The sequence below is a fragment of the Panthera onca genome, chromosome A1, assembly GCF_046562875.1.
Source record: "Panthera onca isolate mPanOnc1 chromosome A1, mPanOnc1 haplotype 2, whole genome shotgun sequence".
In the NCBI taxonomy this organism is placed as follows: domain Eukaryota; kingdom Metazoa; phylum Chordata; class Mammalia; order Carnivora; family Felidae; genus Panthera; species Panthera onca.
Window position 1 is genome coordinate 218,596,660 of NC_138339.1, and position 25,481 is coordinate 218,622,140.

Consider the following 25,481-nt stretch of genomic DNA (forward strand, 5'->3'; position numbering starts at 1 on the left):
CTTTAAGCAAGGTACCAGGCTGGTCTTTCCAAGTAGTTCCTTAAAGCTGTCTGGTCATACTTGAGTTTATATTCAGTCTATACTGTCTAATCTTTCCGATTGTGTTATAAGGAGACCAGATTCTCATTGAATTTATGCAAATAACTGACTAAATTGCCATGGAAAGAATACTTAAGTTTCCAAATTCTGGAGGGGTCAGATAAGGAGAAAAATGTTTCATCTTTGTATACAATGGTATACTATATCAAATTGCTTTAAGTCATACATAACTTAAAAGAAAGGTTTCCTTAAATTTGGAAAAACAGGACCAGCAATGCTTTAAACAAAAAGTCGTAAAAAATTATAATTCTCCTTGTCAGTTCATTCAGTCCTATGTATTAACTACTTGTTCTGCTGGATTCCAGTTTTTCCATTAGTTCAAGAAATTTTTACCCAGTTCATTTTTATTTTATTTTTAACATCTTTTAAAAATTTTTAACGTTTATTTATTTTTGAGAGACAGAGAGAGACAGGGGAGGGGCAAAGGGAGAGGGAGACACAGAATCCAAAGCAGGCTTCAGGCTCTGAGCTGTCAGCACAGAACACGACGTGGGGCTCAAACCCACAAATCATGAGATCATGACCTGAGCTGAGGTCAGATGCTTAGCTGACTGAGCCACCCAGGCGCCCCTACCCAGTTCAGTTTTATGATCTTAAAGCTATCAGAAACCTATGCTTGTCAAAGTGCTTTCCATGAATCTCCTTGAAGATGAAGCTTTTCCAGGAACACTTTTGCAAAAGCATCTGAGTAAAACAATAACTAATGTAAATGACAGAAGACTTAAAAATGCCTCCCTGTTAATGATCTGATGAGAGCTCATTACAGGGTTGTTGCAAAGAAATTTGGTTATTTCTGTGACCTACAACATTTTAAGATAAAACTGGAATTATGACTGATAAAGTTATACCAGGACATATCAGATGCCAGGAATTTTATACAATTTGGGGAACACTTGTAACATATACCTGCACAAATACATTAAAAAGGCTTCGTGTTACTTCTCATTTGACAGTGCTTCCCATGAAATTCAGCATATCATGTAAGCCTAATTATCCTAGTTAGTTTAACATCTCTCTCTCTCTCTCTCTCTCTCTCTCTCTCTTTTTTTAAATAAGGAGAAAGAACAATTCTTTTGTGATTTTCCAGGGACTTTCTGGAAAATCCCAGAGTTAATTCTAGGCCAAAAAAGACTTCATTTAGAATTTTATTTTTTATTTTTATTTTATTTTATTTTATTTTATTTTATTTTATTTTATTTTAGGGGGGAGTTTGTCACAAATATCAAAAGGTTTTAAAACACTTAGTCAAATCGGATCATAAGTCACTGTGAAACAACTCTTATTTACCTACTTTAACCACCGTGATAATTAAAGACTTCGAAGGTAAATACAGAAGTTAAATAGTTGTAAAAAAATGAGCTCTTTTAATAGCAAAGAATCAACTTTTTTTAATTAATCAAAGACCTGGTAGAGACAACTGAAACATGGGAGATTATTTTTTATTTATTTATTTAAAAAAAATTTTTTTTTTTGACGTTTATTTATTTTTGAGACAGAGAGAAACAGAGCATGAATGGGGGAGGGGCAGAGAGAGAGGGAGACACAGAATTGGAAGCAGGCTCCAGGCTCTGAGCTGTCAGCCCAGAGCCCGACATGAGGCTCGAACTCACGGACTGTGAGATCTTGACCTGAGCTGAAGTCGGACGCTTAACCGACTGAGCCCCCCAGGCGCCCCGAGATTATTTTGATAAGACACAAAATCTTTGTTTTATGGGCAGATTACATAAAAGGTAAAGAAAAACTTTTTACCATCTCTCATCAAGAGACCAATAGTCCAAGAAAACTTCATCCTTTTTACAAAAAGAAAACCAAATTTTAATTTTGTACCAGTTTACTTTTGATATTAAAATATATTCATTTAAAAAAAAACTTGGGGTGCCTGGGTGGTTCAGTGCGTTGAGTGTCCAACTCTTTTTTTTTTTTTTTAATTTTTTTTTAACGTTTATTTATTTTTGAGACAGAGACAGAGCATGAACGGGGGAGGGTCAGAGAGAGGGAGACACAGAATCCGAAACAGGCTCCAGGCTCTGAGCTGTCAGCACAGCGGGGCTGGAACTCACGGAACGCGAGATCATGACCTGAGCCAATGTCCGGCGCTCAACCGACTGAGCCACCCAGGCGCCCCACGTGTCCAACTCTTAATCTCAGCTCAGATCTTGATCTCAGGGTCGTGAGTTCAAGCCTTTGGGCTCCGTGCTAGACATGAAGCCTACTTAAAAGAAATTTTTTAATTAAAAAATTAAAAAAAAAAATTTCATTAAACTTGTTCTAATCTTAGCCAGCTTGATCACACACAATATTCCTTTCCAAAGACTCCTTTTCTACAAATATTCTATAACCTTTTTGGTATCCCTTCAGATTTTGTTCTCCATCTTTCCTCTTTCCCATTCTGAAATAACTAGTCTCACTTTAGGACAAAATTACTTGCTTTTCCCTCAACAAAAAATGCATGTCCATTCCTCACGCCTTCTTTTACTGAAAACACACATCCTACTTTCCTTTGCACATGGAGATTTTTTTTTATTATTTCTAGTAGCTTTAATTAAATATATTAGAATTTTTAAACCCTTAAAGACCTTAATTTCTAATAAAAATAAAGAAGTAAACAATTGTGAACTATCTTTTACATTAACATTCTGTGGCTTGGCAAATTTATAAGTACTTTTCATAATTTCTAAAAACATAGACCTTCTCATAGTAAATTTTTCAGTGTGACACAAAACGTGTTTACTAACAAACCCCCCCAAATCTGTAGTTCCTCTATAAAAGGAAACTAAAAAGTAGATAAACCTATGTCTAGTAATGAATGTTCCAGTGTTTTATGTTATTTGGAAATAATCTAGATATTCAATGACTGTCCATCGTTTAATTTAACTTAGCAAAACTTCAAGGTTTCAGGTTACCGAAAAGATTTGGGGAAACTATTTAAAAAGTTTACCCAAAAACTTTCATCTCACTTACATCTATTTAGTTCACTTCTTTTGAGCAATTATTTTTGGATTGCTTAGGAAAATTTCATCATTCCAAGTTATTTTTCTACCTGACAGATTTTGTAACAGAGATGACATGAAATTATTTGACTAGTATAAGCAGGCTGAATGAAGTTGTATGACTGCTTTATATTCAGTGTTGAGAACTCTAAAGACATGTCTATGTTAATTAAACCAACAAGCTTAAATAAGCCTTAATACTGAATGTTTCCCCAGATCATATGAACCTGAAAAGCATTTGGGTTTAGTTTCGATTATATTTTGGAGAATTTTGTGAATAATCGATATAAATGCTTGATTTTCTTTAAGCCAGTTAAATAGAGCTCTTTTACAAATTAATTTTGTCGGGGCGCCTGGGTGGCTCAGTCAGTTAAGCAGCTGACTTCGGCCCAGGTCATGATCTCGCGGTCCGTGAGTTCGAGCCCTGCGTCGGGCTCTGTGCTGACAGCTCAGAGCCTGGAGCCTGTTTCAGATTCTGTGTCTCCCTCTCTCTGACCCTCCCCCGTTCATGCTTTGTAAAATAAATAAACGTTAAAAAAAAAAAAATTAAAAAAAAAAAACAAAAAACAAATTAATTTTGTCAGTACTATCCAGAGGTAGAAAATACCACACATCTACAATACATATACATAGATGTACTTAAATATATAGACCGATCCAAACAGAGACCTTATAGCTTTCATTTTAAGATTGTAGCCATGAGACAGGTATGGTAATGCAAAACTCACTAGCTTATAAAAGAACAGTTTGAATAAGTTAAATTTACCTATTCAGATGGCTGAATCTTTTTCTGTAATATTTGGGGAGATGACATTGAAGATTTGTATTTGACCTTGACAAGCAATTTTATGAAAGCTGTCAACTAGATTTTGGGCAAGGGACCTTCTGTGGCAGTTTGTATTGATAAAAAGCCTCCCTCCACCCCGCTTTTTTTCTTCAGTCTTAGGAAGTGGGGATGGTTTAGATCAGAGTTCCTGGGGAAAACCCGGTAAAACATGTACATGTCAAAGACACAGGGAAAGAACATAAGTTCCTCCAAAAGTACTTACAAGCTTTTGAGATAAATGCAGGAGATTTGGGGACTGGTAAAAAGGGTAGGTGGACTTTGAATTGATTTTAGAGCTGCATTTCTGGTTTTGCAAAGATCTGTTAAGATAAGAACAGGTGCTTTTAATTTCTCAAGGAATTGGATTGTAACTTAAATGATATCACAGGTTGGTCCACCCATCCAACCACATTATTTTCAATATGCTTTTTATATCAGGGAAAATATTTCCAACGAAGGTGGAATTCAAGAGATTTCTATGTTCTGGATTTCGAGTTGTTTGTAATGTTTTAGTAAACCCTTCCACAAAAGCTTGGGAAGGTTTTTTTTCTTTTCGTCTGTATTCATAGTTTGTATTTTAGCTTAGGGGAGAATACTTAAGAAAAACTCCTGTCAACCATTGAATACCAGCTTTTAATCTGTCCAACTTCTGACCACAGGACTAGCTACTTAAAAACATCCTTTTAAATACCTTGTCAATTTTTAGCTGAGACAAACAGTAAATATTCCTAGCAGTTTTAAATAACTCCTTGGACTCCAGGAGCATCCCCAAAGAGGGTGCAAAAGATCTTATTTTCTCATACTGGTTACTGTGGACAGAGATCCAGGAGAACAGACTCTGGTAAGAGTTCTCACACCGAGGCAGCTTCTGCCAGTTTTTCCTAGGATACATCTGCAGGCTCCTAGTGGAGCGTGAAGTAGGGTGTAGCTTTGGTATCTTCCAAAATTTGGCAGGGTTTTCCAGTAATTTTAACTTCACTTTCCCTTGGCTGTTTAAGGGAATAAGGTAGCAATTTACCTGACACTCCCTCAGAGTCGTGTCACCTCTCCTTCAAGCGTAGAGACAAGGGTGTGTGTAAGCCACCAAGTTGGTGGACTTTTGTTTATGGTCCTGCAGTCTTCTCCGAGTGGAAAGATGACTCAGGATTACTGAAGTGAGTACTCAAATAAGGGAGGATAGAGGGGAACAGCAGGAGTTACCTCAGTCTTACAGTCTTATTTTATGCACCTTTTGTGTTTTTAATTTTTCATGAGCCTTTTGCAACAAATCTTTCAATGAAGGTATTTTGGATTTTTGAAGCCTTTTGAAGGCTTCTGCATGCAGGTTAAAACAGGTGCTTACCATCCTGTTGGTTTGATTTAGGAACTCTTGCTTTTGGAATGATCTTAACTAATTTGACCATTCCTCATAATGTCCATTGTGTTCTAGGTTGTAATTTACCTGAGGGCTTATAGCAGTTTGCTAGGACCCTACCCAAAAATGGAGTTGAACCCATATTTTCTGTCCAGCCATAGCTAGTGGTAAATGGGGTACAACCCACATTTCTGTCTGGCCATATTTTGGGGCCCCCAAACTGATGGTTACCAAGCCAACTTCTAAAGGACACGAAATAAGCTTAGTAAGATTTTGTCATTTTGTAAATGTTTATAGCTTCCAGGATTATAGTTTTTAGACTTAAAATAAGCAAGTGTGCCAGAAGGTGGTATGCTTTGGAATTTAAGGATCCCTTTCTCTCTTTTTCTTTTTTAAGCTAAGTGGGTTTCTCAGAGGCAGATTAATGCCTAAGAGGACATGCCGCTGGGTTGGGGATTGTGTGGTGTTTTACACTGTGCCTAGTTGGAATTTAAGGATCCCTTTCTCTCTTTTTCTTTTTTAAGCTAGGTGGGTTTCTCAGAGGCAGATTAATGCCTAAGAGGACATGCTGCTGGGTTGGGGATTGTGTGGTGTTATACACTGTGCCTAGTTGCACCAAAATTTGCTGAGGTTAGTGGGCGACCTAGTGTTACTGCAACAACTGTCTTATCCTACCACAGGGATCTTAGAGTTAGGTGGTCAGCTAATAGCTTTTAAGTGCTGAACCATGTCTACCAATTTTGCAGCTTTTGGTCTCCAGGGTTCCAATCAGCAATAGAGTTTATCGACACAAAATGAGACAGACATTTTCACCTTAATGCACCAGCAGGAACCAAAAGGTGTTCCCCCAACCTGGCCAAGAGACGGGCCAGTACACACCACGGCCAAATCTCAACCAATGGGGACCATAGCCTGGGATTCCACACAACAGGAAGCTATAGATTGAACCAGGAGTTCCCAGTGTGGACTCTGGGGGCTAATCAAGGGCTGGAATTTCCAGTCAAATGGGGAATTTTGGACTGGAAAGCCGATCAGATTAGGAGCTCAGTGCCAAGAGAGCAGAGCTCAGAACCAAGAGGAACTTACTGTGTGGCCCTTAGAAATGGCAAGAAGGACAGAGAACTCAAAGGGCTCGAGGGTATCACGTTTGTGTTTCTTGTTGTCCCCGAAGCCATTGGAAGTTTTCCTTTGGATCCAAATGCTCCCACCAAATCTGTTAAAAAAAAAAAAAAAAAAAAAAAAAATTCAACTGCGTAAATTTAAAGATCTACTTGCTTTATTCAATGATTCATGAATTGGGCAGCATCCCATCTAGTAAGTAGAGAGGAAATCTGCAGAGCTGTGAAAATGGAAGACTTCTACAAGCAGAAGGGGTGGGAAAAAGAAGCTACTAGCAAAAAAAGGAGATTGTTTCAGTCAAGGTCACCTTACTTTGGGGGACTGAGGGAGCCTACCAGGTGGATTTTCTCACTAGCTGACCAGGAAATTCAAGTCTGACCGGTTATTGTATTACTGGGAGAGGATGAAACTGCAATTAGGTATTAAGCCTCAGTCTGATGACATGGGGTTAGCACAAGTGACTCCATTTGGAGCCTGTTGTCTCTTTTTTAACACATGTTAAAACTAATACATTATTATTTTTTATCTTCATGTAGGTGAAGAGAACTGGCCTTGTGGTGGTGAAAAACACGAAAATTGTTGGTCTCCATTGTTCTAGTGAAGATTTACATGCTGGGAAAATTGCTCTTATAAAACATGGGTCAAGGCTGAAAAACTGTGATCTTTATTTTTCCAGAAAACCATGTTCTGCTTGTTTGAAAATGATTGTAAATGGTAAGTGTAGATAAGGCTTGGTTGGGGATTAATAGTATTTATCTAAGAATAATCAAGATAAATTACTTTCACACCACTGAGAGAATTTAGAACTATAAATACATATCAGAATATAGTTGGTACACTGTAAACAGTGTCAGAATACATGAATCTGGTCTCTGCCCTGTTACTACCTAATTAGATGATTCTTCATGTGTTAGTAAACTAATGCTAGCTGCTATAACAAACACCAAAATTTCAGTGGCTTAATATACTAGACCTTTATCACCCATGTAATAGTCCAACATAGGTGCTGCTGAACAACAGGCAGCTTTTCTCCGTGTGGCTGATTCACGGGTGTTGGCATCTTCTGTCACATTGCTACTGTTGTCTTCTAGAGCCTTGAGTCCTCTGCATCCAGAGGCCGACTGAGACAGAGCATAGAGAAGGCATGCCTGCCCCCCAAAAACGCTGGCCTTTCTGTTCACATCCACTGTGGGCTCTGTAGTTCCTGGCTGAGCGGCTGTCTCCCAGTGATTGTTCTGTACTTCAGAAGGAGAAGCACAGATGATTAATGTTTAACTATCTCTGCTACATCAGACCACTCACTAAAGCTCTTTATGCTTATGATTCTATTTTTTTTAAGTTTATTTATTTATTTTGAGAGAGAGAGAGAGAGAGAGAAAGAGCGAGAGTGCATGCACACAAGCAGGGGAGGGACTGAGAGAGGAAGAAAGAGAATCCCAAGCAGGCTCTGTGCTCAGCATGGAGCTCGACGCATGCCTCAATCCCATGAACCATGAGATTATGACCTGAGCCAAAATAACCAACTGAGCCACCCAGGTGCCCCTTATGATTCTATTTTGTAGCCAGGTAAGTATGCAGAGCATTCTCCCATTTAAATAATATTGTATCTTTTACATATTTTAACTGAGATATTTTAACTGAGAATATGAATTATATATTTGGTTTTCATCCCATTCCTGGCACAGAGCGACTAAAAGCCTTGGAATTTCTGGAGTAATGAGAGTGATAGAGGTGTCTTGTTATTCCTAACAAGCCCCCTTCAGACACACCTGACTTTGTTAGAGAAGTGGCTTTTGGGAAACTCCACTGATGGGGGCCTGGTTGCCAGGGGAGCTAACCAGGTGACTAGAGCGTTGGAAATCTCAACCTCACTCCTCAGACCTCTTCAGAAGGAAAGAGGGACTGGAATTTGAGTTCAGTTACCAGTGTCAATAATCAGTTGTGCCTCTGTAATGAGGCTTCCTTAAAAACCCAAAAAGATGGGTTTGGAGAGCTTCTGGGGAGAAATAAAAGGGCTTACATAGTTATTAATCCTCTTCTTCAAGTTGCTGTTTGGGTTATTTGTGTTACAATTTAATGTAACACATCAAATACCAAATGAGTGATAGAGGCTGTTAAGTAATACCTGAACTCAGAAGCAAAATAGCGATCCATGCAGGTTGGCATGTGATGAAAGGCTGGGGCTTAAGCTGGATCTTGATGGGTCAGATGTAGAGGAGGAAGAACACATTCCTGGTGAGGGGGACAACACATGTGAGGTCATCAGTTTGTGAGAAGCAAGGTTTTGGGAGTCAGTGGTTTGAAATGGAGAATTATTATTGGTAAGAATAGTGGCAGATGGTTTAAAATGATAGGTTGGGACTTTAGTGGAGAACTTTGAAAAACTGTATGGCCTTTCGGCTTTGTCTTATAGAACAGAGTTCCTACACTTGTTTTGAGGGAGAGCTATTTTTATTTACATGAAAGTCTTAAGACTAAAGACCAGATCCATAGTATGGGCAGTGCCCTTGAGCTACAGGTGGAAGCACTTCCAGAAGAAATGGTCACATGGCTAGAGCCTACTGGCCTGCAGCAAGTATTCAAGCAGGTAGAGCACAGATACCACTGGATTCTACAGTCTTTTCCCTGCTGTTATGAATAGAGAGATAGGTGTGAGAGTGGTGAGGACAGTTTTTCTGTTTTGTTTTTTTTTTTACCAATTGATTGTGCAGATTGGATATTCATTTTACTTAGGTCACTTGTGTTAATTGACCTATAACCCTATTATTAATAATATGGAGCCACTGAACCTTCTTGAGCAGGATGTAACATGATTAAAATTTCTATTATTACTTTTGAATTTTTTATTACTGAATTGAAACACGGAAAGATAGGAGGTTGAGAGCTCATTAGGCTGGGTGTAAAAGTGGTTTAAATAGGTGGAGATGGTGGCATTGATATAGAAAGAAACAAAATATGTGTTGACTGATCTCTCCTAGAGTCAAGGGAGAAAAATGAATAAAACATAGTTGTGTTTTGTGCTAAGCTGACTATGCTGAAAGCACTCTTAATAGCCTCAGAGCTGTTAGAGAATCAGAATTAGAAGGAAAGAATTAGAAAGATAGGGGAGTGCAAGTAACTCACCACTGCTTCATGTCTTTGATTTAAGACGTTTGAACCTGGCAAAACAAATGAAGTGTGGAAAATCAGGAAGGACCTACCATGGAAATGCTTTCGTGTTAGTATTAAGCCCATATATAAATAAAATTGCGGTTATCGTAGGCTTATATATTTTATCTTGGGAAGGGTCATGGTTTAGCCCCATGCTATAATGAAGTTATTTTAATTACAAATACTATTAAGTCAGTTAAAGGAAACGTTTCCAAAGCATGGTGGTTCTCAAAATGTGGTTTTTGGATTCCTGATGGTCCACAAGATAAAATTGTTTTCATAATGATACTACATTTATACTAATAGTACCAAAACAATGATGAGTAAAACTACTGTTGCCGTAGTACGAATCAAGCTGATAGTAGTCCTTGTACTCTTCAAGGCCACGAACTTGGAGTTAAAAAAGAGGGTTTCATGCGGTGCCTCAATGACTCAAATTGGTAAAGTGTCTGAATGAATTTCGGCTCGGGTCATGATCTCACAGTTGGTAAGATCGAGCCCTGCATCAGGCTCTGTGCTGACAGCATGGAGCCTGCTTGGGATTCTCTCTCTGCCCCTTCCCTGCTTGTTCATTCTCTCTCTCTCTCTCTCTCTCTCTCTCTCTCTCAAATAAATAAATAAATAAATAAACTTTAAAAAAAAGAGAGTTTCATGTAAGAATGTCTGTGATGAAACAGTAAAAATTATTAATTTTATTAAATCCCAACCCTTGAGTACACATCTTTTTAATATTCGGTGTGAAAAAAATAGGAGGTGGGCCTAAAGCACTTGCCCTACAAACCTGAGTTTGAAGGTTGCCTGAAGGAAAACCACTTGCTGGGTGCAGTTGTTTGAGTTATTGTATCCAAACTAACTGGAGTTTATGAGGCAGATCCTTGGTGGAGTTGTCACACAAAGGAAACTCTTTGCAACAAATAAGGGGCTATGGGCAAGCACTGAGAGCTGGTATCAGCTGGATGGGGTCTTGGGCTTCTTATCTCTGTTAGGGAGTGCAGGGCCTTGCTTACTTCTGAAACAGCACTGTGAGTTTTTACCACTGAATTATTATGACTGAAATGATTAGGCTATTTTGGTAGAGATTGTTAGTTTTTGCATTCCCTTTGTTCCCTTAAAATCGTTTGCATTTTAAAAAAAATTGTTTAATGTTTGTTTATTTTTGAGAAAGAGAGAGAGAGAGGGAGAGATAGAGTGCGAGTGGGGGAGAGGCAGAGAGAGAGGGAGACACAGAATCCCAAGCAGGCTCCATACTCTGAGCTGTCAGCACAGAGCGCCACACGGGGCTTGAACTCACAAACCGTGAGATCCGTGACCTGAGCTCGAGTCAGAGGCTTAATCTCTTAACCAACTGAGCCACCCAGGCACCCCTTAAATCCTTTTGCATTTCTTTGCAATTCTGACACTTCCTAGAAGTTCTGCAAGAAGTGTGCTAGGGAGTCTAGAGCTGGTAAGGCATAGATTGAGGAGCAGAGCTAGGGGCCTAAAATGACTTCTCTTTCTTTTTCTGGGGACCCCTAACTCTTTATGGTTATGTTATGAACTGAATTGTCCACTTTTTTTCATTGAACACTGTAAACTAACAAACTGTAATTCTTTACACTTGGCTGTTTGGCAGCATTCTCTCAAAACAACGGATAGTATTTGTTGCCAATAATAAAAGTTGAGTCTTCAAGGGGCACCTGGGTGGCTCAGTTGATTAAGCATCCAATTCTTGGTTTCGGCTCAAGTCATGATCTCACAGTTCATGCGTTTGAGCCCTGCTTAGGATTCTCCCTCTCTCTCCCTCCCCCACTCATGTGCATGCACTCTTTCAAAATAAATAAAACTTAAAAAAAAGTTGAGTCTTCAAGTGAAAATTAGAATTTTGAAAAACTCATATCCACCATCATGAGCAACATGTAGCTTCCCGACACTGGAAGACTCTTCTGATGTGATATCAGTGATGATAATATTAATGAATAGAACTTTTTTTTTTAATATTGTAAAATCAGTAAACCAGTATTTCCAAATGACCAATGCATGATGCTACAAAGTCATGCATGAGCGAAAGTGCCATTCTAAGTGCTCAATAAACCAATGGACCTTAGCATAATTGTACAAAAAGTTTGTTGTTATATTTCAGATTCCACATTGTAACTAACCTTTAAGAAATTATCCCTTGTCAAACTTTTATGTAGTATGAAAGAAGAATATTCACTTACCTTAAATGGCTGTTAAAATACTCCTTTTTCAACTGCACATCTTTGTGAGGCTGGATATTTTTCATATACTTCAGTGAAAACCTATGACAACAGATTGAAAGCAGGAGCAGATTTGAGAACCCAGCTATCTTCTGTTAAGCTAAATAAAAAATTTGTAAACATTTAAAACAATGCCATTCTTTTCAACTAGTTTTTGTTGCTGTTTTGGGAAATATATGTTGTTTTTGTTTTTATTAAACTGTTATTTATATTAATATATAGTAGGTTCTCTATTCCTTTAATGAATTAATAAATATTTTTTGAAATTTGTTTGAATTTTCTGATACAGTAAATATCAGTAGGTACAATCTACATAAACAAAGCTCTTTGGGGTTCTCATTAATTTTAAGAGTGTAACAGAGTTTGAAACAAACCAACAAATCTGAAAACCTCTGCTGTAGCATTTGCCACTGGTACATGACCATTTGTCCAAAGACTAGTCATCCTCTCTTCTCCTTAAGTCAGGATTACTAGAAGCAACCAGATGCTTAGATGAAAGATTGACTATCACTACTGAGTAGGAAATGGATTATGAGAACTCCAACAGAGGGAAGGTGAAATGCAGCCACCGGAAACTTCTAATATTAGCTTCGAGGCCTTCAGAATTGATTTATAACCCAAGCCACAGTAAGACTCAGGAGTAGCAGGGAGTAGATAGAAATGTGCGCTTGTTCAACTAAGACTTTGTAGTTCATCTGTTACTTTGAATGTAGGACACCCTATGGGCCATCTGTCTTTTCGCTTCTGGGCACAATTGTAAAAAGTCTCTTTCCTAGCTGAAATTGCAGGAGATATTAGCAAAGGGGTCTCTTTGTAAACGACTAATTAATTAATGAACATTTGAATGCTTAATGCTGTACCCTGTATAAGGCATCTCATTGTTCCCTCTCAAATGCAAAATATTTTTTTCATCTGTTTGTAATCTAGTTTTGTTTTCTATTTTGTAAATTGTCTGATCATATCATTTTGCCTCTCTCGAGGCCTTATTGTTCTTGTCAATTCATATGTGCTGTTAATGAATTAAAATCTTCTCTGTATATTAAAGATTACTAACCTACTGTCACATTGATTGAAAATTCTAGTTTATTGTTTTGTTTTTAATTTTGTGGACTTAAAAAAATTAATATTGTTTCCCCATCCCCCCAACACACGCACGCGCACACGCACGCACACACACTGTTGCCCTCACATTATTTTAGCCATTTAGATTTTTTCTATATTTTTACTGTTTTAAACAGTGCTGCACTAAATATATGCATGCATGAATTTTTTCTGTTTCTGTTTAGAATAATTTTTTAGAGTAGCTTCCCAGAGGAAGAATTCAGAGCAAAGGTACATTTTTCACATATGGATGAATTGTTTATTTCAAATACAAACTCTGGACAGTATCAATTGTTGGCTCTGATATTTCTAAAAGCAGCCACTTGATTACTTGTAGGACTCTGGTATTTAGTCCTGGCACTGGGCTTTGGGACCACACTTTGGCAAAGCCAGTGATTCCACAAGTATCTTCCATGAGCTTTGTTAAGGATCACCTATCTTTTCCTATAAAGGGCTAGATAGTAAATATTTTAGGCTTTGCAGGCCATATGGTGTCTGTACAGATATTCAACTGAGCTACTCCATTTTTGTGCAAAAGCAGCTAGAGACTAGGTCAATGAATGGGTGAGTCTGTTTTCAAATAAAACTTTATTTATAGACACCGAGTTTTGAGTTTCATACAATTTTCATGTGTCATAAAATACTATTCTTTTGACCTTCTGCAATTATTTAAAACTATAAAATCCATTCTTAAACCTGCCAGCTGTACAAAAACAGGCAATGGGACAGATTTAGCCGATGGGCTATAGTTTGCCAACCTTCGGTCTATATTAAAATTGACTTCATAATGGGCATTTATCATATTGGGACCTCTGGATCTACCACAGTGATATGGTGGATTTATCATGAAAACCCTTAACTTCAGCATGTGTCTGATAACTACCTTTCATATTTTGTATTTCAGCTGGAGTTAACCGAATTTCATACTGGCCTGCTGATCCAGAAATAAGTTTGCTTACTGAGGCTTCTAGTTCTGAAGATGCGAAGTTAGATGCCAAAGCAGTGGAAAGATTGAAGTCAAACAGTCGGGCCCACGTGTGTGTCTTACTTCAGCCTTTGGTGTGTTATATGGTGCAGTTTGTAGAGGAGACCTCTTACAAATGTGACTTTATTCAAAAAATTGCAAAAACACTGCCGGATGCTAACGTTGACTTTTATTCTGAATGTAAACAAGAAAGAATAAAAGAATTTGAAATGTTATTTTTGGTTCCAAATGAAGACATGCATAAGCAAATACTGATGACTATAGGTTTGGAGAACCTCTGTGAAAATCCATACTTTAGCAATCTAAGGCAAAACATGAAAGACCTTATCCTTCTTTTGGCCACAGTAGCTTCCAGTGTGCCCAACTTTAAGCACTACGGATTTTATTGTGGTAATACCGGACAGATTAATGAAATTCACAATCAAAGTTTGCCACAAGAAATTGCAAGGCACTGCATGGTTCAGGCCAGGTTATTGGCATATCGAACTGGTGAGTTACATGCTTAGTGCATAAATTGGGGCTGATTGATTGGGTTGTATTTGTCTCAGAAGTAAAATGGTATTCATGTCATCCATGGTAGAGTTCATTTACTCTTTCTTAGTACTGAAGTTTTGTTGGTCACTATATGTGTAGAAGTTAGCGAGACCCTTGAGTAGACAACTCAGCAGTTTTAGGATTCCTTGCGGCCTTATATTCAGTGCTACATTTATAAATCAGGGCCTGATTATGTAGGACCTTCTTTCTGCTTCCTGCTTCTGTGTTCTCATTGTTCATTGAGCTCTCCACTAGAGATGGGACAAAAAGAGAAAGAGAACCAAAAATCATTCATTTTTAATTAACTCTTCAGTATTTTGTATGTATTTGGTATTTTTTTTTAAATGTTTTTAATGTTTATTTATTATTGAGAGAGAGAGACAGAGCATGAGTGTGGGAGGGGCAGAGAGAGGGGGGAAACACAGAATCCGAAGCAGGCTCCAGGCTCTGAGCTGTCAGCATAGGGTCCGACGTGGGGCTCGAACTCACAAACTGCGAGATCATGACCTGAGCTGAAGTCGGACGTTTAACCGACTGAGCCACCAAGGCGCCCCAATGTATTCGGTATTTAATAAAAACTTTGAAAATCTTTATAATAAAAAATGAATTCAAAATAACAGAATTAAAGTAAAGGAATATTGACAAATTCTTCCCATTGCTGGTATGTCTTCCATCAGCAAGTTGAGAAATCAAACATTTTTAACTTTATTAAGTTGTGCATGAGTGTATATGTGAAAAAGGAAACTATTGGGAATTTTCTTTATTGTGATAAAAGATGGCATCTGTATTTCTAATTATAGAACAATGTTTTCACATCTTACCAGATGTAAGATTTTTCAAAGTAGAATCTCGATCACTTTTTTAAATGTGACTTTGAAATAAGGAGGAAAAGTACAGGTAGGAGGAGGAGTAGAGTAAGATTTGGTGAATGGAGGATTTTTTTAGCTTATCCCAAGAAAGAAGAAGAAAGAAAATCTTAAGAAAAGGTCCATACAAATACCACTGGTCTGCAGTATATTCTAAACAAAGACCACAATCAAAGTACTTTCAGTAGAATGGAGATCTTCGATGACCGCATTTCAGAATCACAATTAATCTTTTATTAAAAGTCCAATTGCTCAAATTCCAACCCAGACCTACTGAACAGAGGTTCCTAAGGGTGTGGCCTAGGCTTATGAATTTTTAAAGTTCTGCAAGGGATTCTGCCATTCAGCAGGGTTAATAATCACTCAACTCTTATTAAAGAATGTGGTTCTACTACAGGCACAAGCTATATGACTCCAAACAATTATGTAAAAGACTGATTTAATGTAATTATGTTGTATTGTGGGCTGCACGTTAGTCTCTTTGCCAAAACCAGCCTTGTAAATAATTTTTCTCTAAACCATACTGGAAGGGCAGAAACATAAATGGGAACAGCTGTTACAGCTATAATTCACTAATTAATTCTCCTTTGCTAATTAGAATTCAGTTGATTCCAGGGTGAGCGTAAGCTGGGAGATCGGAATCTGCTGTTCTTTTAGTTGATTTCAGTATCTCTTCTCATAGGAGAACATCTCGTCGTGCCATGTAGGATTCCAGTGTGTAAAGGTGCAGTAATGCATAGATAGAAATTTGCATCTATGTTCTTTATAAGATACTCTATAAATGTATCTACTATTTCTGTGCAGAGTTTTATACATGCAGTTGTGCTTCTGCTCTTGATGGGTAACTTGAAAGATTTTTACAGGTTAATTTTTTTTTTTTTATTGTGGTTGGCTTTTTTGCCTGGAGCCCAAATCTTGAATAGGATGCAACTCTCTGTCACGCACTCCACTCCACTCTCTGCTCTCCCAGGGAAGGGACAGTTTTTCCTTAGCACTAAGCATGATGTGCTGAGTGGATAAAGGAAATCTTTTTATATCCAAAGTTAAATGGTCCACAATCCCTTATCCAAAATTCTTGGAGCCAGATGAAAAGGAGTTCAGAATTTTTCAGATTTTAGAAAGGTAATATGGTACATGTATTGTATATGACACAGCATTCCAGGGGGTCTGGCACAGTGCATTATAATCAAACACATACATGTGGAGTAGAATGTATGAATATTTGCACTAAATATTTGGTTAGGTGTGACCATGAAATAAGTACATCAAGCTGTAAAAAAAAAAAAAAACAAAACTTGATAAAAGAGACTTCAGATGAGAAATACTGGACCTATATAACAGTAACAATTTATTAAGCACCTAGAATGTTTCAGGCACAGAGCCGGGCAATTTATATATGTATCTTATTTAACACTGAGGGCAGTCTAGCAAGTTAGATAGCCCCTGATGGAGTGTCCTAAAAACTGAGGCTTTTAATTTCACACTGTTCAGTTTACTTTGATTTTATTTCACTCCATAGGTGAAGACACCATTTCATTAAACCACTTTATTTAAAAATATGAGTGAAATGAATTCCAGAACCTCTAACAACAGACTTCTAAAAGTAATTGAGAAGCTGGTGCTTAATAATTGTATTTTAAATGATGAATAAATAGGATCCACAGAGGTGTCATTAAAAGAAGCTATGAGGTAGCAAAAACGTGACAAAATTCAATTAGACTCTAGAGGGGGGAAAAAAGAGGAGGTCATTGCATCTTGTCTACCTGATTTAAGTGTGATTTTTAAATCTTTTTTGGGGGTCCCATTTTCCCTTAGACTAAGTGTTTTTCAAAGCTGAGGATTATGCCTTCCTCCTGAACCACAACATTGATGATGAAAGTAGGTTGGAGAAGCCATGAAAGTTAACTGTTTCAGATCATAACTTGGTGGTTCTCAACGTGTAGTGTGCCTATGAATCAGAGGGGATGCTCATGAAAAATGTGGGTTCCTGAGCCCTGGCTGAAGTCTTTGGAGAGGTCACTTCGGGGGATTTCCCTGGGAGCCAGGAGTCTTCCTTTTAACAAACATCCAGTGATTCTGATGAAGTGGCTGTGGACCACACTTGGGCAAATGCTGATATGACCACAGAATCTGGAGCTAAAATAACCACACCTGTGTTCCAGAATCGTGGGCTGAAGAGTTCTCTGACTTTTGGTGATTGGAGTCTCAGAAATTTGGCTCAGTGAATATAATAAGTTGACCTTTTCCTTCAAAGGTATACAGAGAAAGAAAACCTGTGAATGAGCAGATTATGGGGAGCAATGTCTGTACAAATTGCAGACATGAAAAGATTCTTGAGAAATTACCTCATCTGTCATCCGACCTTGGAGCTGTGTGAAATCTACTCCATCTAACATGGATAAAATTTTATTCTGATTTTAAGAGACATAGAAAAGAATATTCTGTTGGTTTAACTAAACTTAGAAAGGCAGTAGAGCCACATACTGAGGGAAAATTACATTTTTCCCCTCCTGACAAGGTTTAGTCTGTCCCCAGACTGAAACAGAAAAAGTGGCTCCTGAGACTAAAAAAAAACATAACATGAAAAATACTTAGTGTTGATGGTAGGAAAAATAGACTCTTCATATGAAGAATTTCTATTTCAGTCTCTCATTTTTTGTTTCAGGTTTGTACATGTATTAAGGATAGTTTTACTTAAAGGTTTTGGTTTATATTTATAACTTCTGCCACTTGCCTTAGAAATGAGCATAAAGCCATAATCATATTATTTTCCACCCTTATGTTATGTTCTGCACATCTTGGAAGGAACAAAGTTTTGTTTACAGCAAAATCTCTTCCATGAATCTCCACTCTAGAATAAGCCTTCCCATACCCTCCATTCCTCAGCATGGGGTTCATTTCCATTCTAGCACAAGCACAGCACATGGGTGCTTCCTGTCTGTCTCCCACTTCAGACTATAAATTTCATGAATACAGGAACTTTTCAGCATTGTCTCACTTGGGCGTTCAATAAAGGGAAATCTTTGTTACTAAATTCTTAATGTCAAAGGGAGGGGTAGATTTCATTTAGTGGGCTAAATTTTAGTCACTTGATTACTTTGCCCGTTTTCTCATCTAGAAAAGGAAATTTTATCTGCTTTACCTTTACGGTAAAAATGAGATAATGGGTAAAAAGTGCTTAAAATAAATTACACAAATGCTTTGTGATATAATTGTGAAAACTTGAGCTTGCTTGAACTGAAGATGGGGAATTTTATTATAGTATCGTAAGTTTTAAAAATTAACTTATTTGTAAGGCAAACTAGTTTTTAATACCTAGATGGAATGAAGTTATCATTGGAGGGATTAACTTTTGGGAAATTGTGGAGTGAAACTACAGTTTCATTTAATCCTTACCAATATGAAAATGCCCTAGAGTAAGTTCCCAGATTGTTACTGTTTCTGTGTAAATGTACCTGCTTAACCACATCAGTCCCTTATTAAGATTTTGATAAATACTGTGGTTTTCGTAATTATAATTGTCTTTAGAAATTTGAAACTTATCTTTGTATTAGTAAAAGGAAAAAGTAAATCCTTGATATGCAGCATTTCTATTTTGTTTTTTTAAAACTTTCTGTTTCAGATTCATGGTTTTAAAAACTACAGCTTTATTTTTTGTAGAGGTTTTGGTTCTGCAGGGAAATTGTAACCTTATGTTTATAACTTCCACTTGATTTAGAAATGAGCATCATTCACTAAGTTGGCATTCTTTTCCCATTGAGATAAACTCTGAAGGTCAGGAAAAGGACTTTCATATAGATATGAAAGCCCATAAAAACTTGCTTTTGTTTGTATTATAAGTTTGAGCTTTATTTCTTAGCAACAATATTTCCATAAAATGTATTTTCCATGATTAGAGTGTAAAAAATGCTAGAAGACAGATTTGATTGTTGTGAATTATTGTTACATTAAATTCATTAGTTCAGAAACTTCTTTTTAAGTCAATTTCCTCATCTGTTAGAAATAGTCTTTTAGAGACTGATTTGTTGGTGGAGAATCTATAAAATTACCCTCGGTTCTGGCTACAGCTTTGCGGTGATCTGACTGTGGGCACTGCCATTGTAATGAGCTCAGCATATAGATCCTGTGTGATTGGGTTGGTAATGACACTGTATGGTTATTTAGTACCTGGTTCCCATATTCCATGCCTGAAAGTATTTACTTTAGTGGTAAACTTTTACTACACAAATTTATTTAGTAATAAAAAGCTATTTATTTCTATAGTTAGTGAAGATATCAAGGATTGCTGCTACATTGTGAATTATGTTTCAATACTATGTACTGTTTTTAGAAACTTGTATTTCTGAAACTAACAAATCACTGATTTTTGCTGTGTTAAATGACATTTATCTTTCAGAGGATCATAAAACTGGAGTTGGAGCAGTCATTTGGGCAGAAGGAAAATCTGTAAGTATGAAGATAGTTCTTTAAACATTTAACCTTGATTTTGTTTAAACCTAGTTCAATCTTAAGTGCATTATATTTTATTGATCCATTGGGGTTAATATTTCATTTTGGTGCATTTGTTAAATTCGATAAATATTTGATCATTCCCCCAACAATTGTCTAGGTAGATTAATTGATTTAGCAAACATTTATTAAACATTTTCCACAGGGTAGGCGCTGTGCCACAATGAACAGTGGGGAGGTAAGGACCACGTTTCCTGCCCTTGGTGGCCTTAAATAGTCTGTTAATGGAGACGGGGGACGAAAAATGGGCTGGTATATAACTGTAATTATAACATGACACTAGGAGTGCAGGGAGCAGAAATCTCTACACTGCTTGGAGAAATGAGTAAAATATTCTTACAGGAGGTAGGGTGCTATTTATTAGTCTTGAATAATGCGTAGGAAGGCATCAGGCAGAGCAAATTAGCGTGACTGGGAAAATAAGAGGCAAAGGTAGAGGGTACGAGACAGAATTTGAGAAAATTCAAGTGATTTGGTGTGTAGTGTGTGCTGTAGTGTGCATAGTGGAGTATGTGCACACTATCTGTATATTAGTGTAGCAAAAAATTAGACCGGACCATGAAGCACTTTGCATACCATGCAGAGAGTTCATCCTTTCTACAGTGGGATACTCTAGTGCTAACCAGTAGAAATAAAAAGCAAGTTACACATAATTTTAAATTTTCAAGGAGCCACATTAAAAAAAAAAAAAGAAAAAAAGAAACAGGTGAATTAATTTTAAGAATATATATATATATATATTTAATGTTTTATTTATTTTTGAGACAGAGAGAGACAGAGCATGAGCAGGGGAGGGGCAGAGAGAGAGGGAGACACAGAATTGGAAGCAGGCTCCAGGCTCTGAGCTGAGCTGTCAGCACAGAGCCCGACGTGGGGCTCGAACCCACAGACTGTGAGATTATGACCTGAGCCGAAGTCGGACACTTAACCGACTGAGCCACCCAGGCCCCCCAGTAATATATTTTATTTAATCATATTTCCAGATATTATTTCAACCTGTAATTGGCATAAAAGCTATTAATAAAATATTCTGCATCTGGGGAGAGTATTAAGTCTTCACAGTCCTGTGTGTATTTTACACTTCTAGTGCTTCTGAATTCAGACTAACCACATGTGGCTAATGGCTACTGTATTGGACAGTGCAATCCAAGAATATTTTAAGTGGGAAAATAATTTGATCAGATTTACATTATAAGAAGAATGAAGTGGGGCTGGACAGCAAATAGGGAGTTAAGAAAAAGGAGATGATGAGGCCTCAGAGTTGTGGGGTTGGGTTGGAAAGGTGTGGGATCAAGAGATACTTAGTAACTATAAGGCTAGCTGAGAGGTGAGTAGGGAGCCTAGATTCTTCTTCAGTAGACTTCATGGCAACTAATTTGACTATTTCCCTGGATGTATCATAAGGCCCTCACGTTCAACCTAGCCAATAATCCAGTATCTTCCCTGCCAACCTAATCCTTCATCAGTGGTCACCATTACCATTCCCTGTTACTACACATATATAATCAATCACCAAGTGCTATAAATTCCACCTTCAAAAGATGTCTTGACTCTACCTAACTCGCCCTACCTGTTAACCACCTAATAGAATAGGTTCCTCTGCCACAAACTCCCATAGCATTCTGTGCACCTAATTTATGATGCTCATCACAGTTGAAATTATGTGCACAGGTTCTTATCTCCAGTTTATGAGGGCAGGAAGACCCTGTCTTGCTTGCAGCTGTATTCCCAGCACAGTGCCTGGCCTATGGCTGGAACTCTCATTTGTGTTGATATGAATGCCCAGCAGCCTTTTGGCTTAACATGTGGTTCTCAAGTGCTTTGCAGAGAATTTAAGTTTCCAGTCAAGTTATCTATGGTAGGTAGCCTGGTAAAGTGGAAAGACATGGGTTTGGGGTCCAGCAACCTGGGCTTGAATTCTGGCTATGTCACTAGCATTTATAACCCCAGACAAGTTTAATCTCTCTGGGCCTCAGTTTCCTTATCTGTAAAATGGGAAAAGTAATAGTACTACTGCCTAGATTGTTGTGAGGATTGATTAAATGAAATAATACACGAAAAACTTGGCATGATGTTTGACATTTAGTAAATGCTCAAGAATAATTTCTTCTTATTATTATTGAGATAACATTTTATTTGTGTTTATTGGCTCATCATAACAATGATTTTTATCAAGCTGCCATAGTAATGAGTATGTTGATATTATCACATGAGTAGTTATAATATATTGAAATTTAGTGGTTTATAGTATATTCTAAATGATTATAAACACTTATGTTGTATAAAATATTTCACTCTAGTAACTGATAAAGCATTCATGTTATACCTAATATGCCATTGACCATGAGAAATTAAAAAAGCCACTTAAGTAAAAAGATTCATTAAATATGTATTATTTTGTATATATATTATTTTATAATATATATACACAATATAAATAAATACACAATAAATATGAAGTTAAAGGAAAGTGCATTTTTATTTTCCAGCAATATCACTACAGCATATTTTTAGTTTAATAGTTGAAATTGTTCAAAATATTTTCAGCGTTTCTGGTTTGCTAACCAGTAGAACAGCACAGAGCATATACAAAATTAACAATTACTTATGGAGTACCTGTTATGTGTGGAGCACTCTAATAGGTGTACTTTAAGGCATAAAAAAGAGGCATAAAGCATGGTTTCTGTTTTCCAGGATCTTATCATTTATTTGGGGAAAGATGTCTGAATCGAGTCAAACAGTTTGTGAATTAAACAAGCTGGTGTTTAATAGCTAACACCAAGGACTGCCTTGAGATTATACGTTAGAAATGATCAGACTTCTTAAAATTTAGCTTTGATAAAACCATGTTGCAGCAGGAGGGTGTAGGATCGTATGGTTTTTTTTGTTTTTGTTTTTGTTTTTGTTTTTTTGGTGACAGAAAATGGAATTGGTTATATAAAGTGTGATGTCAGGCTTTAAATACACTGCCAGATGCCCTTCTATGTTGACAGCTCAGCTTTGTTGGTTTGCTTGCTCTCACAGAGGAGTTGGGATGGAACCGGTGCCATGTACTTCATAGGATGCGGTTATAATGCTTTTCCTGTTGGGTCCGAGTATGCTGATTTCCCACACATGGATGATAAACAGAAAGACAGAGAAATAAGGAAATTCAGATACATTGTACATGCGGAACAGAATGCCTTGACATTTAGGTATGAAATTTGTTTGCATGTCTTTTCTTTAAAATGTAGCAAGGGTTAGTTGAAATTAGTTTCTTTTAGCTATAATTTCTTTCTTTTTCTTTTCTTAATTCTAAGAAATATTCTTCTAGAAGTATAATTTTGGATATACTTGGTCTGGGCTGTCTGACCTGAGGCCATTGCCAGAGATCCTCCACACCTTCAAATTTGCTGAGTGAGTCAGAGTGGCCAAAATGAACAAATCAGGAGACTGTAGATGCTGGAGAGGATGTGGAGAAACGGGAACCCTCTTGCACTGTTGGTGGGAATGCAAACTGGTGCAGCCGCTCTGGAAAACAGTGTGGAGGTTCCTGAAAAAGTTAAAAATAGACCTACCCTATGACCCAGCAGTAGCACTGCTAGGAATTTACCCAAGGGATACAGGAGTACTGAGGCATAGGGGCACTTGTACCCCAATGTTTATAGCAGCACTCTCAACAATAGCCAAATTATGGAAAGAGCCTAAATGTCCATCAACTGATGAATGGATAAAGAAATTGTGGTTTATATACACAATGGAGTACTACGTGGCAGTGAGAAAGAATGAAATATGGCCCTTTGTAGCAACATGGATGGAACTGGAGAGTGTGATGCTAAGTGAAATAAGCCATACAGAGAAAGACAGATGCCATATGGTTTCACTCTTATGTGGATCCTGAGAAACTTAACAGAAACCTATGGGGGAGGGGAAGGGGGAAAAAAAAAAGAGGTTAGAGTGGGAGAGAGCCAAAGCATAAGAGACTGTTAAAAACTGAGAACAAACTGAGGGTTGATGGGGGGTGGGAGGGAGGGGAGGGTGGGTGATGGTATTGAGGAGGGCACCTGTTGGGATGAGCATTGGGTGTTGTATGGAAACCAATTTGACAATAAATTTCATATATTTAAAAAAAAAAAACAAATTTGCTGAGCGAGCCTGTTTTTTTTTTTTTTGTTTTGTTTTGTTTTTTTGTCTTCCTTCTCTCTCCAATATAAAACTGCTTGGTGTTTGTCCTTAGGGTCTTCCACTTTCTCAGTTGTAAGATGTCCCTTGTTTTCTAAACCTAGAACGCATATACTTAGGAATATATAGATTTTATCATGAACCAAATTGCTTTAACATAGTTTCGGTGAGAGATTATAACTGGCATCACCTCCTTCTGGTGTTCATTTAGATCATTTCCACAAACATTTCTCAGTCATTACCACTGAGGGAGTGATCTTAGGGGGTTCAAAACTGAGCGAGACATGGCTTTGGTCTTTGAGGAGCTTATAATGTGGCAGGAGGATAGAAAAGTGCTTTTGAGCCAAGGTGATCGGTTCTCTGGGAAATGCCAACACAAAGTCCTGTGGAAATTCATGGACTGCTACAGATGGAGGGGAAGTGAAAGGGGAAAGCTTTAAGGAGGAGCTGGCATTTGAGCTGGGTTCTGAACGTCTGGTAGGATTGTGGCAATTGAAGAGGCTTACCTGAAGCCATCCTTGCTTCAGGCATAGCAATGGTCTAGAAGTAGGAAAATGCTTGTGTGTTTGGGAACATGAGTGTTCCAGTTGGGCGGGACTGTGGAGCATGTGGGAGTAGGTTGGGGCTGGACAAGGGAGGACTTTGAATTTAAAAGTGGGGAGTTGGAAGGGCGTTGACAGAGCCACCCTACCAATCACTTAGGTTGCAGGTATATTATTTAAATAGACCAGATGCATAACATTCTGTTGCCCTAGTCTAGGCAAACAGAATGAGTCTGAACTGGGGAGGTGAATATGGAGGGCGGATGGTTGTGTAGGACAGCTGACTGAGAGCAGCGGAAACCACAGAACCAGGAAGTGTAATCCCCGTAGCTTCAGATGAGGGCATTTCTTGGTCCTAAACTCCCTCATCAAACAGTTGCTCTGTTCTTTTCCTTGTGCTCTTCATTACGGGTTTACTTGCTTACTTTATGCGGAGGTATGAATCTGTTAAAGCCAAACGCTTATTAAAATAAAGTATCCTTTCTCAGAGAGGGAATAAAGGAACTATAACTCAAAGCAGAATTTTAATATTAATTTATCAATTTAATAAGCATTTATTAAATAACCAGTCGATACTAGATAAGGGTTAGATCCTTTGGGTACCATGATGAGCTAATGTCTAATCTCTCATGGTAAACTCTCAAAGAAGAGAGTTTCTAGCCCCTCATTCTGGTATTACAAAGTTCTTACTTATCCATTGTTCTTGCTCTCCCTCCCTTCCTCCCTCTCTCTTTCAGTGTCTTTTTCTGTTTTTATTTGTAATCTAATACTGAACATCTTACCAATTGCTTAGAATAATAAATGAATTTTAATTATAATAATTGTCATGTTCAGATTGTATATTAACATTTTATGAGTTTATATATTTTGTATGTTCACTAATTTGGCAAGAATAAAGTTTATTGTTGTTTATAATGCTGTAAATTTGTTTTAAAAGCAGCTCAGTTTTAGTATTTAAAGATTTCTCTAAAATATAACTATCATTGTGGAAGCTACCTTCCTAATACT

At 37.5% G+C, this 25,481-nt stretch overlaps 1 protein-coding gene across 3 annotated transcripts in view; it reads left to right on the forward strand.

Moving 5' to 3' along the window:
- CDADC1 (cytidine and dCMP deaminase domain containing 1) overlaps positions 1-25,481 on the forward strand; it is a 46,559-nt gene that overhangs the window by 13,850 nt on the left and 7,228 nt on the right. For 2 of the 3 annotated variants that reach the window (XR_013550303.1, XM_078433813.1), the window contains exons 4-8: positions 6,925-7,102; positions 13,781-14,350; positions 15,944-15,985; positions 19,658-19,707; positions 22,795-22,964. Coding sequence is in view for 2 of the 3 variants with exons in the window: in XM_078433813.1 (XP_078289939.1) it covers positions 6,925-7,102; positions 13,781-14,350; positions 15,944-15,985; positions 19,658-19,707; positions 22,795-22,964 (1,010 nt within the window). In the remaining variant the exon portion in view is untranslated. The remainder of the gene's footprint in view (positions 1-6,924; positions 7,103-13,780; positions 14,351-15,943; positions 15,986-19,657; positions 19,708-22,794; positions 22,965-25,481) is intronic. The other variant, XM_060637922.2, reaches the window with a different exon arrangement.